General features: G+C 58.2%; 1 protein-coding gene across 2 annotated transcripts in view; it reads right to left on the bottom strand.

Annotated features, from left to right (window-relative positions):
• Positions 1-8,727: 8,727 nt before the first annotated feature.
• LOC122545137 (uncharacterized) overlaps positions 8,728-15,855 on the bottom strand; it is a 51,644-nt gene continuing 44,516 nt past the window's right edge. The window contains exons 2-3 of one of the 2 annotated variants that reach the window (XM_087974810.1): positions 15,237-15,327; positions 8,728-10,246 (exon numbers count right to left, since the gene is read on the bottom strand). In XM_087974810.1, coding sequence (XP_087830936.1) covers positions 9,025-10,245 — 1,221 coding nt within the window. In that variant the 5' untranslated portion in view covers position 10,246; positions 15,237-15,327 and the 3' untranslated portion in view covers positions 8,728-9,024. Of the gene's footprint in view, positions 10,247-15,023; positions 15,328-15,855 lie in introns of those variants that run through there. The other variant, XR_015751508.1, reaches the window with a different exon arrangement.

The following is a 15,855-nucleotide window of genomic DNA, read 5'->3' as shown; positions in this document are numbered from 1 at the left end:
TCCCTCGCGCCGTCTCTCTCTCTCTCTCGTTCCCTCGCGCCGTCTCTCTCTCTCTCTCTCGTTCCCTCGCGCAGTCTCTCTCTCTCTCTCTCTCGTTCCCTCGCGCCGTCTCTCTCTCTCTCTCTCTCGTTCCCTCGCGCCGTCTCTCTCTCTCTCGCGTTCCCTCGCGCCGTCTCTCTCTCTCTCTCGCGTTCCCTCGCGCCGTCTCTCTCTCTCTCTCGCGTTCCCTCGCGCCGTCTCTCTCTCTCTCTCGCGTTCCCTCGCGCCGTCTCTCTCTCTCTCTCGCGTTCCCTCGCGCCGTCTCTCTCTCGCGTTCCCTCGCGCCGTCTCTCTCTCTCGTTCCCTCGCGCCGTCTCTCTCTCTCGTTCCCTCGCGCCGTCTCTCTCTCTCGTTCCCTCGCGCCGTCTCTCTCTCTCGTTCCCTCGCGCCGTCTCTCTCTCTCTCTCTCGTTCCCTCGCCGTCTCTCTCTCTCTCTCTCGTTCCCTCGCGCCGTCTCTCTCTCTCTCATTCCCTCGCGCCGTCTCTCTCTCTCTCTCTCGTTCCCTCGCCGTCTCTCTCTCTCTCTCGCGTTCCCTCGCGCCGTCTCTCTCTCGCGCGTTCCCTCACGCCATCTCTCTCTCGCGTTCCCTCACGCCATCTCTCTCTCACGTTCCCTCACGCCATCTCTCTCTCACGTTCCCTCACGCCAACTCTCTCTCTCTCACTCACCCTCACGCCATCTCTCTCTCGCGTTCCCTCATGTCATCTCTCTCTCGCGCGTACCCTCACGCCATCTCTCTCTCACGTTCCCTCACGCCATCTCTCTCTCGCGCGTTCCCTCATGCCATCTCTCTCTCTCGCGTTCCCTCACGCCATCTCTCTCTCTCTCTCGCGTTTCTTCACATCATCTCTCTCTCGCATTCCCTCATGCCATCTCTCTCTTTCGCGTTCCCTCACGCCATCTCTCTCTCTCTCTCGCGTTCCCTCACGTCATCTCTCTCTCGCGTTCCCTCACGCCATCTCTCTCTCGCGTTCCCTCACGCCATCTCTCTCTCGCGTTCCCTCACGCCATCTCTCTCTCGCGTTCCCTCACGCCATCTCTCTCTCGCGTTCCCTCACGCCATCTCTCTCTCTCGCGTTCCCTCACGCCATCTCTCTCTCTCGCGTTCTCACGCCATCTCTCTCTCTCTCGCGTTCCCTCATGCAATCTCTCTCTCGCGTTCCCTCATGCAATCTCTCTCTCGCGTTCCCTCATGCAATCTCTCTCTTGCGTTCCCTCATGCAATCTCTCTCTCACGTTCCCTCACGCCATCTCTCTCTCGCGTTCCCTCATGCCAGCTCTCTCTCGCATTCCCTCATGCCAGCTCTCTCTCGCGTTCCCTCACGCCAGCTCTCTCTCTCGCGTTCCCTCACGCCAGCTCTCTCTCGCGTTCCCTCACGCCAGCTCTCTCTCGCGTTCCCTCACGCCAGCTCTCTCTCGCGTTCCCTCACGCCAGCTCTCTCTCGCGTTCCCTCACGCCAGCTCTCTCGCGTTCCCTCACGCCAGCTCTCTCTCTCGCGTTCCCTCACGCCAGCTCTCTCTCTCGCGTTCCCTCACGCCAGCTCTCTCTCTCGCGTTCCCTCACGCCATCTCTCTCTCGCGTTCCCTCACGCCATCTCTCTCTCTCTCGCGTTCCCTCACGCCATCTCTCTCTCTCTCGCGTTCCCTCACGCCATCTCTCTCTCGCGTTCCCTCACGCCAGCTCTCTATCGCGTTCCCTCATGCAATCTCTCTCTTGCGTTCCCTCATGCAATCTCTCTCACGTTCCCTCATGCCATCTCTCTCACGTTCCCTCACGCCATCTCTCTATCGCGTTCCCTCATGCAATCTCTCTCTTGCGTTCCCTCATGCAATCTCTCTCACGTTCCCTCATGCCATCTCTCTCACGTTCCCTCACGCCATCTCTCTCTCACGTTCCCTCATGCAATCTCTCTCACGTTCCCTCATGCCATCTCTCTCACGTTCCCTCACGCCATCTCTCTCACGTTCCCTCATGCCAGCTCTCTCGCGTTCCCTCACGCCAGCTCTCTCTCGCGTTCCCTCACGCCAGCTCTCTCTCTCGCGTTCCCTCACGCCAGCTCTCTCTCTCTCGTTCCCTCACGCCAGCTCTCTCTCTCGCGTTCCCTCACGCCAGCTCTCTCTCTCGCGTTCCCTCACGCCATCTCTCTCTCGCGTTCCCTCACGCCATCTCTCTCTCGCGTTCCCTCACGCCATCTCTCTCTCGCGTTCCCTCACGCCATCTCTCTCTCTCTCGCGTTCCCTCACGCCGTCTCTCTCTCTCGCGTTCCCTCACGCCATCTCTCTCTCGCGTTCCCTCATGCCAGCTCTCTATCGCGTTCCCTCATGCCAGCTCTCTATCGCGTTCCCTCACGCCATCTCTCTCTCTCACGTTCCCTCACGCCATCTCTCTCTCGCGTTCCCTCACGCCATCTCTCTCTCGCGTTCCCTCACGCCAGCTCTCTCTCGCGTTCCCTCACGCCAGCTCTCTCTCTCGCGTTCCCTCACGCCATCTCTCTCTCTCGCGTTCCCTCACGCCATCTCTCTCTCTCTCGCGTTCCCTCACGCCATCTCTCTCTCTCTCGCGTTCCCTCACGCCATCTCTCTCTCGCGTTCCCTCACGCCATCTCTCTCTCTCGTTCCCTCATACCATCTCTCTCTCGTTCCCTCACACCATCTCTCTCGCATTCCCTCATGCCATCTCGCTCTCTCTCATTTCCTCACGCCATCTCTCTCTCTCTCATTCCCTCATGCCATCTCTCTCTCGCTTTCCCTCACACCATCTCTCTCTCACGTTCCCTCACACCATCTCTCTCTCACGTTCCCTCACACCATCTCTCTCTCACGTTCCCTCACACCATCTCTCTCTCACGTTCCCTCACACCATCTCTCTCTCACGTTCCCTCACACCATCTCTCTCTCTCATGTTCCCTCACACCATCTCTCTCTCTCTCTCGCGTTCCCTCACGCCATCTCTCTCTCGCGTTCCCTCATGCCATCTCTCTCTCTCGTTCCCTCATACCATCTCTCTCTCGTTCCCTCACACCATCTCTCTCTCTCTCTCTCGTTCCATCACACCATCTCTCTCTCTCTCTCGTTCCATCACACCATCTCTCTCTCTCTCTCGTTCCCTCACACCATCTCTCTCTCTCTCTCGTTCCCTCACACCATCTCTCTCTCTCTCGTTCCCTCACACCATCTCTCTCTCTCTCTCGTTCCCTCACACCATCTCTCTCTCTCGTTCCCTCACACCATCTCTCTCTCTCTCTCGTTCCCTCACACCATCTCTCTCTCTCTCTCGTTCCCTCACACCATCTCTCTCTCTCTCTCGTTCCCTCACACCATCTCTCTCTCTCTCTCGTTCCCTCACACCATCTCTCTCTCTCTCTCGTTCCCTCACACCATCTCTCTCTCTCTCTCGTTCCCTCACACCATCTCTCTCTCTCTCTCGTTCCTTCACACCATCTCTCTCTCTCTCTCGTTCCCTCACACCATCTCTCTCTCTCTCTCGTTCCCTCACACCATCTCTCTCTCTCGTTCCCTCACGCCTTCTCTCTGATGGGCAGCATGATGGCTCAGTGGTTGGCACTGCTGCGTCACAGTGTCAGGGGCCCAGCTTCGATTCCAGCCTCGGGCCACTGTCTGTGTGGAGTCTGCACATTCACTCCTTGTCTGCGTGGGTTTCCTCCCACAGTCCAAAGATGTGCAAGTCAGGTGGATTGGCCAAGCTAGATTGCCCATAGTGTTTGGTGCATTAGTCAGAGGTCAACATAGGCTAAGGGAATGGGTCTGGGTGGGTTACTCTTCAGAGGGTTGGTGTGGACTTATTCGGCTGAAGGGCCTTTTTGCATACTGTAGGGAACCTAATCAATCTCGTTCCCTCACACCATCTCTCTCTCTCGTTCCCTCACACCATCTCTCTCTCTCGTTCCCTCACACCATCTCTCTCTCTCTCGTTCCCTCACACCATCTCTCTCTCTCTCGTTCCCTCACACCATCTCTCTCTCTCTCGTTCCCTCACACCATCTCTCTCTCTCTCGTTCCCTCACACCATCTCTCTCTCTCTCGTTCCCTCACGCCATCTCTCTCTCTCTCGTTCCCTCACGCCGTCTCTCTCTCTCTCGTTCCCTCACGCCGTCTCTCTCTCTCTCGTTCCCTCACACCATCTCTCTCTCTCTCGTTCCCTCACACCATCTCTCTCTCTCGTTCCCTCACACCATCTCTCTCTCTCGTTCCCTCACACCATCTCTCTCTCTCGTTCCCTCACACCATCTCTCTCTCGTTCCCTCACACCATCTCTCTCTCTCTCGTTCCCTCACACCATCTCTCTCTCTCTCTCGTTCCCTCACACCATCTCTCTCTCTCTCTCTCGTTCACTCACACCATCTCTCTCTCTCTCGTTCCCTCACACCATCTCTCTCTCGTTCCCTCACACCATCTCTCTCTCTCTCTCTCTCTCGTTCCCTCACACCATCTCTCTCTCTCTCTCTCGTTCCCTCACACCATCTCTCTCTCTCTCTCTCTCGTTCCCTCACACCATCTCTCTCTCTCTCTCACCATCTCTCTCTCTCTCGTTCTCTCTCACCATCTCTCTCTCTCTCTCTCGTTCCCTCACACCATCTCTCTCTCTCGTTCCCTCACACCATCTCTCTCTCTCTCTCTCACCATCTCTCTCTCTCTCTCGTTCTCTCTCACCATCTCTCTCTCTCTCGCTCGTTCCCTCACACCATCTCTCTCTCTCTCGCTCGTTCCCTCACACCATCTCTCTCTCTCTCGCTCGTTCCCTCACACCATCTCTCTCTCTCGCTCGTTCCCTCACACCATCTCTCTCTCTCGCTCGTTCCCTCACACCATCTCTCTCGCTCGTTCCCTCACACCATCTCTCTCTCGTTCCCTCACACCATCTCTCTCTCTCGTTCCCTCACACCATCTCTCTCTCTCGTTCCCTCACACCATCTCTCTCTCTCGTTCCCTCACACCATCTCTCTCTCTCGTTCCCTCACACCATCTCTCTCTCTCTCTCGTTCCCTCACACCATCTCTCTCTCTCTCTCGTTCCCTCACACCATCTCTCTCTCTCTCTCGTTCCCTCACACCATCTCTCTCTCTCTCTCGTTCCCTCACACCATCTCTCTCTCTCTCTCGTTCCCTCACACCATCTCTCTCTCTCTCTCGTTCCCTCACACCATCTCTCTCTCTCTCTCTCGTTCCCTCACACCATCTCTCTCTCTCTCGCGTCCCCTCACGCCATCTATCTCTCTCGTTCCCTCACACCGTCTCTCTCTCTCTCATGTCCCCTCACACCGTCTCTCTCTCTCTCTCTCATTCCCTCACACCATCTCTCTCTCTCGTTCCCTCACACCGTCTCTCTCTCTCTCATTCCCTCACACCATCTCTCTCTCGCGTCCCCTCACACCATCTCTCTCTCTCTCGTTCCCTCATGCCGTCTCTCTCTCTCTCTCTTGTGTCCCCTCACACCGTCTCTCTCTCGCGTTCCCTCACACCGTCTCTCTCTCTCTCTCTCTCTCTCGCGTACCCTCACACCATCTCTCTCGTTCCCTCACACCATCTCTCTCTCTCGCGTCCCCTCACACCATTTCTCTCTCTCTCGCGTTCCCTCACACCATTTCTCGCTCTCTCTCTCAATCCCTCACACCATCTCTCTCTCGCGTTCCCTCACGCCGTCTCTCTCTCTCTCTCTGTCCCCTCACGCTGTCTCTCTCTCTCTCTCTCTCTCTCAATCCCTCACACCATCTCTCTCTCGCGTCCCCTCACACCGTCTCTCTCTCTCTCTGTCCCCTCACGCCGTGTCTCTCTCTCTCAATCCCTCACACCATCTCTCTCTCGCGTCCCCTCACGCCGTCTCTCTCTCTCGCGTTCCCTCACGCCGTCTCTCTCTCTCTCGTTCCCTCACGCCATCTCTCTCTCTCTCGTTCCCTCACGCCATCTCTCTCTCTCTCGTTCCCTCACGCCATCTCTCTCTCTCTCTCGTTCCCTCACGCCACCTCTCTCTCTCTCGTTCCCTCACGCCATCTCTCTCGCGTACCCTCACGCCATCTCTCTCGCATACCCTTACGCCATCTCTCTCTCTCTCTCTCTCGCGTTCCCTCACGCCATCTCTCTCTCTCTCGCGTTCCCTCACGCCATCTCTCTCTCTCTCGCGTTCCCTCACGCCATCTCTCTCTCTCTCGCGTTCCCTCACGCCATCTCTCTCTCTCTCGCGTTCCCTCACGCCATCTCTCTCTCTCTCGCGTTCCCTCACGCCATCTCTCTCTCTCTCGCGTTCCCTCACGCCGTCTCTCTCGCGTTCCCTCACGCCGTCTCTCTCTCGCGTTCCCTCACGCCGTCTCTCTCGCGTTCCCTCACGCCGTCTCTCTCGCGTTCCCTCACGCCGTCTCTCTCGCGTTCCCTCACGCCGTCTCTCTCGCGTTCCCTCACGCCGTCTCTCTCGCGTTCCCTCTCGCGTTCCCTCACGCCGTCTCTCTCTCGTTCCCTCACGCCGTCTCTCTCTCGTTCCCTCACGCCGTCTCTCTCTCGTTCCCTCACGCCGTCTCTCTCTCGTTCCCTCACGCCGTCTCTCTCTCGTTCCCTCACGCCGTCTCTCTCTCGTTCCCTCACGCCGTCTCTCTCTCGTTCCCTCACGCCGTCTCTCTCTCTCTCGCGCGTCCCCTCATGCCGTCTCTCTCTCTCTCTCTCACGTTCCTTCACACCATTTCGCTCTCTCTCTCGCGTTCCCTCACGCCATCTCTCTCTCTCTCGTTCCCTCACGCCATCTATCTCTCTCACGTTCCCTCACGCCATCTCTCTCTCTCTCACGTTCCCTCACGCCATCTCTCTCTCTCACGTTCCCTCACGCCATCTCTCTCTCTCACGTTCCCTCACGCCATCTCTCTCTCTCGTTCCCTCACGCCATCTCTCTCTCTCTCGTTCCCTCACGCCATCTCTCTCTCTCTCGTTCCCTCACGCCATCTCTCTCTCTCTCGTTCCCTCACGCCATCTCTCTCTCTCTCTCGTTCCCTCACGCCATCTCTCTCTCGTTCCCTCACGCCATCTCTCTCGCGTACCCTCACGCCATCTCTCTCGCATACCCTTACGCCATCTCTCTCTCTCTCGCGTTCCCTCACGCCATCTCTCTCTCTCTCGCGTTCCCTCACGCCATCTCTCTCTCTCTCGCGTTCCCTCACGCCATCTCTCTCTCTCTCGCGTTCCCTCACGCCATCTCTCTCTCTCTCGCGTTCCCTCACGCCATCTCTCTCTCTCTCGCGTTCCCTCACGCCATCTCTCTCTCTCTCGCGTTCCCTCACGCCATCTCTCTCTCTCTCGCGTTCCCTCACGCCATCTCTCTCTCTCTCGCGTTCCCTCACGCCATCTCTCTCTCTCTCGCGTTCCCTCACGCCATCTCTCTCTCTCTCGCATTCCCTCACGCCATCTCTCTCTCTCTTGCGTTCCCTCACGCCATCTCTCTCTCTCTCGTTCCCTCACGCCATCTCTCTCTCGTTCCCTCACGCCATCTCTCTCTCTCGTTCCCTCACGCCATCTCTCTCTCTCGTTCCCTCACGCCATCTCTCTCTCTCTCTCGTTCCCTCACGCCATCTCTCTCTCTCTCTCACTCCCTCACGCCATCTCTCTCTCGCGTTCCCTCACGCCATCTCTCTCTCGCGTTCCCTCACGCCATCTCTCTCTCGTGTTCCCTCACGCCATCTCTCTCTCGTGTTCCCTCACGCCATCTCTCTCTCGTGTTCCCTCACGCCATCTCTCTCTCGTGTTCCCTCACGCCATCTCTCTCTCGCGTTCCCTCACGCCATCTCTCTCTCGTGTTCCCTCACGCCATCTCTCTCTCTCTCGTTCCCTCACGCCATCTCTCTCTCTCTATCTCTCTCTCGTTCCCTCACGCCATCTCTCTCTCTCTCGCGTTCCCTCACGCCATCTCTCTCTCGTGTTCCCTCACGCCATCTCTCTCTCTCTCGTTCCCTCACGCCATCTCTCTCTCTCTCTCTCTCTCTCTCGTTCCCTCACGCCATCTCTCTCTCTCTCGCGTTCCCTCACGCCATCTCTCTCTCGCGTTCCCTCACGCCATCTCTCTCTCGCGTTCCCTCACGCCATCTCTCTCTCGCGTTCCCTCACGCCATCTCTCTCTCGCGTTCCCTCACGCCATCTCTCTCTCGCGTTCACTCACGCCATCTCTCTATCGCTCCCTCACGCCATCTCTCTCTCGCGTTCCCTCACGCCATCTCTCTCTCGTGTTCCCTCACGCCATCTCTCTCTCGTTCCCTCACACCATCTCTCTCTCTCTCCTTCCCTCACGCCATCTCTCTCTCTCGTTCCCTCACGCCATCTCTCTCTCTCTCTCTCGTTCCCTCACGCCATCTCTCTCTCTCTCTCTCGTTCCCTCACGCCATCTCTCTCTCTCTCGCTCCCTCACGCCATCTCTCTCTCTCTCGCTCCCTCACGCCATCTCTCTCTCTCTCGCTCCCTCACGCCATCTCTCTCTCTCTCGTTCCCTCACGCCATCTCTCTCTCTCTCGCTCCCTCACGCCATCTCTCTCTCTCTCGCTCCCTCACGCCATCTCTCTCTCTCTCGTTCCCTCACGCCATCTCTCTCTCTCTCGTTCCCTCACGCCATCTCTCTCTCTCTCGCTCCCTCACGCCATCTCTCTCTCTCTCGCTCCCTCACGCCATCTCTCTCTCTCTCGCTCCCTCACGCCATCTCTCTCTCGCTCCCTCACGCCATCTCTCTCTCTCTCTCTCGCTCCCTCACGCCATCTCTCTCTCGCTCCCTCACGCCATTTGTCTCTGCTTCGGTCCCTCATGCCATCTCTCTCGCGCGTTCCTTCGTGCCACCTCTCCCTCTCTCATTCCCTCACGTCATCCCGGACCACATCCTGGCTCTATCTTTCGCTCGCCCCACATTTCAGCCTTCCTCCCCCAACCTCGCCTCCTGCTGCTCTCTCTCTCTCTCTCACTGTCTGTGCCTTCCCCTCCCACCCGGCCTGTCCCCCTTGTCCGCCCTCAGCAGTCAGGCCGTAGCAGTACGTTGAGGTGTGGCGGAGAGCGGGGGGCTGGCACAGGGACGGGGGCGGCCGGGAGAGGAGGAGGAGGTGGTGATGGAGGCCTGGCCTCGGCCCTCTCCAGGTGGATGCGCTGGTGCCTCAGCAGGTTGGAGGAGTACATGAAGCGCTTGGGGCAGAGACCGCACAGGAAGGGCCTCTCGTCGGTGTGCACCCGCTCGTGCTGCATCAGCTCCTTGGAGCTCTTGAAGCGCTTGCCGCACGCCGGGCAGCAGAAGGGCCGTCGGTCCGTGTGCACCCGCTGGTGGGTCAGCATGTCGGACGAACGGGTGAAGCGTTTGTCGCAGTGCTGGCAGCGGAAGGGCCGCTCGCCCGTGTGGATGCGCTGGTGCATCATCAGCTCCTTGGAGCTCTTGAAGCGCTTGCCGCAGACCGGGCAGGAGAAGGGCCGCTCGTCGGTGTGCACCCGGTGGTGGGTCAGCAGCTTGGACGAGCAGGTGAAGCCCTTGCCGCACAGCGAGCAGGTGAAGGGCCGCTCGCCGGTGTGGACCCGCTGGTGGGTCAGCAGGTTGGAGGACTGGGTGAAGCCCTTGCCGCAGACGGCGCAGGTGAAGGGCCGCTCGCCGGTGTGCACCCGCTGGTGGGTCTCCAGCTCTGACGGGTAGTTGAACCTCTTCCCGCAGTCGCCGCACTGGTAGGGCTGGGCCCCGGTGTGACTGCGCCGGTGGCGGGCCAGGTTGGACGAGCGGCCAAAGACCCGGCCGCAGGCCAGGCAAGGGTACAGCTTGCCGGGCCCAGGGACCCCGTGCCTCCGAGGTTGGGGGAGGGGCGGCGGAGGAGGCTGAGCCGCCAGCGAAGACGGGTAGACAAAGTGGCAGGGGCGCTCCAGGTGGCGGCCGCAGCCATGAGCTTCCCGCTCGGTGGGCCGGGTGAACACCAGGCCGCAGCCCCCGCACACAAAGGGCTGGCCAGGCACCGAACCAGCTCCTCCTCCACCTTCCTCATCCTCGTCCTCCTCCGGCCCCGGGTACAGGAGGTGACGCCGCTGCTCTGCCTGTTGCTGGTAAGCTTCTGGCTGCATGCACTTGTGGCCGGGCTGCTCCGATGATGGGGCGAAGGCCAGGCCGCAGCCTGAGCAGATGTACAGCTTCTCCAGCTCCCTCCGGTCACCGCACTCCGGCCGTCCAGAACTGGCCACCGGCAACTCCTCTGTCCGCAGCATCCTGCACAGGAAACAGGCGGGAGACAGGGGCAGAGGGGGAGAGAGGGGTGACGGCAGCGACGGTGGGGGGCGGGGGGGGGGGGGGGCGGAAAGTGTGTGTGAGAGAGAGAGAGAGACGAAGACACAGACAGAGCGAGAACGTGCGAGAGTGAGAGAGAGACAGAGCGACAGAGAGACGAAGGCAAAGACATGGAGAGAGAGAGACACAGACAGACAGAGAGAGAGAGAGAGACAGAGAGAGAGAGACAGACAGAGAGAGAGAGAGACAGAGAGAGGGAGAGAGAGACAGAGGGAGAGAGAGAGACAGAGGGAGAGAGAGAGACAGAGGGAGAGAGAGAGAGAGAGACAGAGGGAGAGAGAGAGAGAGAGACAGAGGGAGAGAGAGAGACAGAGAGAGAGACAGAGGCACGAAGGCACATAGAGAGAGATAGACAGAGAGAGATAGACAGAGAGACAGAAAGAGACAGAGAAAGAGACATACACACAAAGACACAGAGAGAGAGTGAGATGAAGACACAGACAGAGAGAGACACAGAGAGAGACAGAGAGAGACAATGATACAGAGCAAGCGAGACAAAGACACAGACAGTGTGAGAGAGAGAGAGAGAGAGAGACACGAAGACACAGACAAGGAGGGAGACAGAGAAAGAGGGAGGGAGGGAGAGAGAGAGAAAATACAATGTAAAGAGGGAGGGATGGAACATTGGAGGGAGAAAAGCAAATGACAATTGAACAGCTTCCTCCTGCCACAGATCACCCCCCCACTGCCACAGATCACCCCCCCACTGACACAGATCACCCCCCACTGACACAGATCACCCCCCACTGACACAGATCACCCCCCCACTGACACAGATCACCCCCCCACTGACACAGATCACCCCCCCACTGACACAGATCACCCCCCCACTGACACAGATCACCCCCCCACTGACACAGATCACCCCCCACTGCCACAGATCACCCCCCCACTGACACAGATCACCCCCCACTGCCACAGATCACCCCCCCACTGCCACAGATCACCCCCCCACTGACACAGATCACCCCCCCACTGACACAGATCACCCCCCACTGACACAGATCACCCCCCCACTGACACAGATCACCCCCCCACTGACACAGATCACCCCCCCACTGACACAGATCACCCCCCACTGACACAGATCACCCCCCCACTGACACAGATCACCCCCCCACTGACACAGATCACCCCCCCACTGACACAGACCATCCCCCCCACTGACACAGACCATCCCTCCCACTGACACAGATCACCCCCCACTGACACAGATCACCCCCCCACTGACACAGATCACCCCCCCACTGACACAGATCACCCCCCCACTGACACAGACCATCCCCCCCACTGACACAGACCATCCCCCCCACTGACACAGATCACCCCCCCACTGACACAGATCACCCCCCACTGACACAGATCACCCCCCACTGACACAGATCACCCCCCCACTGACACAGATCACCCCCCCACTGACACAGATCACCCCCCCACTGACACAGAAGGAATTCCTCCCCATCTCGGTCTTCAATGGGGGTGACCCCCTTATTCTGAGATGATGCCCCCCTGGGTCCCAGACTCTCCCACACGAGGGGGTGGGGGAACAACCCCTCCCCATCGCCCCCTGTCCAGCTCTCTCCCCCCTCCCTAAGGATCTTGTCCGTTTCAATCCGGTCGCCTCTCATTTTTCTAAACTCCCAACGGGTACAGGCCCCCAACCGAGTCACCCTCTCTCTCATCAGACAGCCCCTCCGTTCCCCAGGACCAGCCGAGTGCATCGTCTCTGGCTGCTTGAGATTATCACAGTTAATCGTGACCACTGGCGGGATTTAACTTCAAATCGAGAAAATGTGGAATCAAAAACCAATCGCAGCGATGGTGAAAAGACCACATACAGTTGTCAAAAACCCTGTCCGGTTCACTAACGCTCTTCAGAAGCGGCGATGTAAGATTAGAGTCAATGGTGTTAGGGTCAGGGTACAGTCACAGATAGAGGACTGGCAGAAGGGAGAGAGCTGGGAGGGGGGGGGGGGACAGGGGTCATTGTCAGAGTGTAACCTGTGGAGGTCTGCAGGGGGCTGTGTTGGCACCACAACTATTCACATTATACATTCACAATCTGGATGAAGGAACTGAGGGCATCTTTGTGGATGACACAAAGACAGTGTTGAGGAGGCTGGGAGGCGGCAGAAGGACTTGGACCGGCTGGAAGAACGGGGTAAAGGAGTAGCCGATGGAATATAATACTGGAAGGTGGAAGGCGATACGTGTTGGTCGGCAGAATAAAGGCACAGACTATATTCTGAAGCTTAAAGGGACTTGGAAATCTAATTTCACGATTCTGTCAAAGTCAACATTGAGGCAGTTCGGATGGTAAATGCAATGTTAGCACGCACTTCAACAGGGCTCAAATACAAGAACAGGGATGTACTGCTGAGACCGTACCAGGTACTGGTCAGACCATATGCGGAGAATTGCAAGCAGATAGGGAGGTTTATTATAGCGGCAGGGGGTTACTGAGATAGAGAGGGGGTGTAGGGGGTTACTGAGATAGGGAGGGAGCGCAGAGGCTGGAGGGGGTTACTGAGATAGAGAGGGGGTGTAGGGGGTTACTGAGATAGGGAGGGAGCGCAGAGGCTGGAGGGGGTTACTGAGATAGGGAGGGGGTGTAGGGGCTGGAGGGGGGGTTACTGAGATAGGGAGCGGGTGTAGGGGCTAGAAGGGGTTACAGAGATAGGGAGGGGGAGTAGGGGCTGGAGGGGGGTTACAGAGATAGGGAGGGGGTGTAGAGGCCGGAGTGGGGTTACTGAGATAGAGACGGGGTGTAGGGGCTGGAGGGGGGTTACTGAGATAGGGAGGGGGTGTAGGGGCCGGAGGGGGTTACAGAGATAGGGAGGGGGTGTAGGGGCTGGAGGGGGTTACAGAGATAGGGAGGGGGTGTAGGGGCCGGAGGGGGGTTACAGAGATAGGGAGGGGGTGTAGGGGGTTACTGAGATAGGGAGCGGGTGTAGGGGCTAGAAGGGGTTACTGAGATAGGGAGTGGGTGTAGGGGCTAGAAGGGGTTACTGAGATAGGGAGGGGGTGTAGGGGCTAGAAGGGGTTACTGAGATAGGGAGGGGGTGTAGGGCCTGGAGGGGGTGACAGAGATAGGGAGGGGGCACAGAGGCTGGAGGGGGTTACTGAGATAGGGAGGGGGTGTAGAGGCTGGAGGGGGGTTACTGAGATAGGGAGGGGGAGTAGGGGCTGGAGGGGGGTTACAGAGATAGGGAGGGGGTGTAGAGGCCGGAGTGGGGTTACAGAGATAGGGAGGGGGTGTAGGGGCTGGAGGGGGTTACAGAGATAGGGAGGGGGTGTAGGGGCTGGAGGGGGTTACAGAGATAGGGAGGGGGTGCAGGGGCCGGAGAGGGTGACAGAGATAGGGAGGGGGTGTACGGGCTGGAGGGGGTTACTGAGATAGAGACGGGGTGTAGGGGCTGGAGGGGGGTTACTGAGATAGGGAGGGGGTGTAGGGGCCAGAGGGAGGTTACTGAGATAGGGAGGGGGTGTAGGGGCTGGAGGGGGTTACTGAGATAGGGAGGGGGTGTAGGGGCTGGAGGGGGTGTAGGCGCTGGAAGAGGTTACTGAGATAGGGGAGGGGGTGTAGGGGCCGGAGGGGGTTACAGAGATAGGGAGGGGGTGTAGGGGCTGGAGGGGTTTACAGAGATAGGGAGGGGGTGTAGGGGCCGGAGGGGGGTTACAGAGATAGGGAGGGGGTGTAGGGGGTTACAGAGATAGGGAGGGGGTGCAGGGGCCGGAGGGGGTTACTGAGATAGGGAGGGGGTGTAGGGGGTTACAGAGATAGGGAGGGCGTGTAGGGGGTTACTGAGATAGGGAGGGAGTGTAGGGGCAGGGGGGGTTACTGAGATAGGGAGGGGGTGTAGGGGCCCGGGGGGGGGGGGTTACAGAGATAGGGTGGGGGTGTAGGGGCCGGAGGGGGGTTACAGAGATAGGGAGGGGTTGTCGGGGGTTACAGAGATAGGGAGGGGGTGTAGGGGCCAGAGGGGGTTACAGAGATAGGGAGGGGGTGTAGGGGGTTACAGAGATAGAGAGGGGGTGTAGGGGGTTACAGAGATAGGGAGGGGGTGTAGGGGGTTACAGAGATAGGGAGGGGGTGCAGGGGGTTACAGAGATAGGGAGGGCGTGCAGGGGGTTACAGAGATAGGGAGGGCGTGCAGGGGGTTACAGAGATAGGGAGGGGGCGTAGGGGCCGGAGTGGGTGACAGAGATAGGGAGGGGGTGTAGGGGCCGGAGAGGGTGACAGAGATAGGGAGGGGGTGTAGGGGCCGGAGAGGGTGACAGAGATAGGGAGGGGATGTAGGGGCCGGAGAGGGTGACAGAGATAGGGAGGGGGTGTAGGGGGCGGAGGGGGTTACAGAGATAGGGAGGGGGTTGTGGGGGCTGGACTAAGTTATGGAGATAGGGAGATTTGGCCCCATGAGCCACTAGATTAACTGTGGATTACTGGGTTCACGCCCGGCCCAGGCAACAGAGAGTGACCGTGGAGGGTTGCTTTTCAGACTGGATACCTGTGACCGGCAATGTTCCACAGGGATCGGTGCCGGGCCACTTTTATTTGTCATTTACGTAAATTATTTAAATGAGAATTTAGCAAGCACGGTTAGTAAGTTTGCGGAGCACACCAAGATTGGTGGTGAAGTGGGCAGTAAAGAACGTTTCCTAAGATTACGAAGGGATCTTATCAATTGAGTCAATGGGCTGAAGAGTGTCAAATGGGAGTTTATTTTGGATAAACGCAAAGCATTACATATTGGAAGAACAAAAACAAGGCTTAGACATTAAAAGTAGGGCCTTGAGTAATGTTGGAGCAGAGAGATCTCGGGGTTCAGGTACTTAAATCTTTGACGTTTGCATCACATATCGATAAGATGGTTAAGAGGGTGTTTAGCACTCTTCCCTTCATTGCTCAGACCTTTCAGTATAGGAGTTGGATCGTCACGTTGAGGAGGGCGTTAGACGTCGATCAGGCCTCTTCTGGGGCACTGTGTCCAGTCCTGGTGGTCCTGTTGTAAGAAGGATATTATTAAACTGGAGAGGGTTCGCAAAAGATTTCCCAGGATGTTGCTGAGAACAGAGGGTTTGAGCTACGGGGGGAGAGGCGGACCAGGCTGGGGCTGTTTTCCCTGGAGCGTCGGAGGCTGAGGGGGTGACCGTATAGAGGTTTAGAAAATCGTGAGGGATATCGATAGGGTAAATAAAGTTTTCCCCTGGGGTGGGGAAGTCCAGAACGAGAGGGGCGTAGGTTGGAAGCAAGGAGCAAAAGTTTAAAAGGGCCCTGAGGAGTAACTTCTTCACACAGAGGGTGGCTCCTATGTACAATGGACTGCCAGAGAAGGTGGTGGGTGTGGGTACAGTTGCATCATTTAGAAGATATTTGGATAGTTAGGGATAGGTGAATTGGAAAGGTTCGGAGGAACAGGGGCCAGGAGCAGGCAAGTGGGAATATCTAGTTTGGGATTATGTCCGACACGGGCTGGTTGGACTGCAGGGTCTGTTTCGGTGCTGTATGACTCTGTGCATCGTTCCGTAAG

The sequence above is a fragment of the Chiloscyllium plagiosum genome, unplaced genomic scaffold (assembly GCF_037043375.1).
Source record: "Chiloscyllium plagiosum isolate Xiang-an unplaced genomic scaffold, Cpla_swu_hap1 HiC_scaffold_27, whole genome shotgun sequence".
NCBI classification, from domain to species: Eukaryota; Metazoa; Chordata; class Chondrichthyes; order Orectolobiformes; family Hemiscylliidae; genus Chiloscyllium; species Chiloscyllium plagiosum.
The sequence above is the reverse complement of the archived record's forward strand: the minus strand, read 5'-3'. Positions and strand labels throughout refer to the sequence as shown.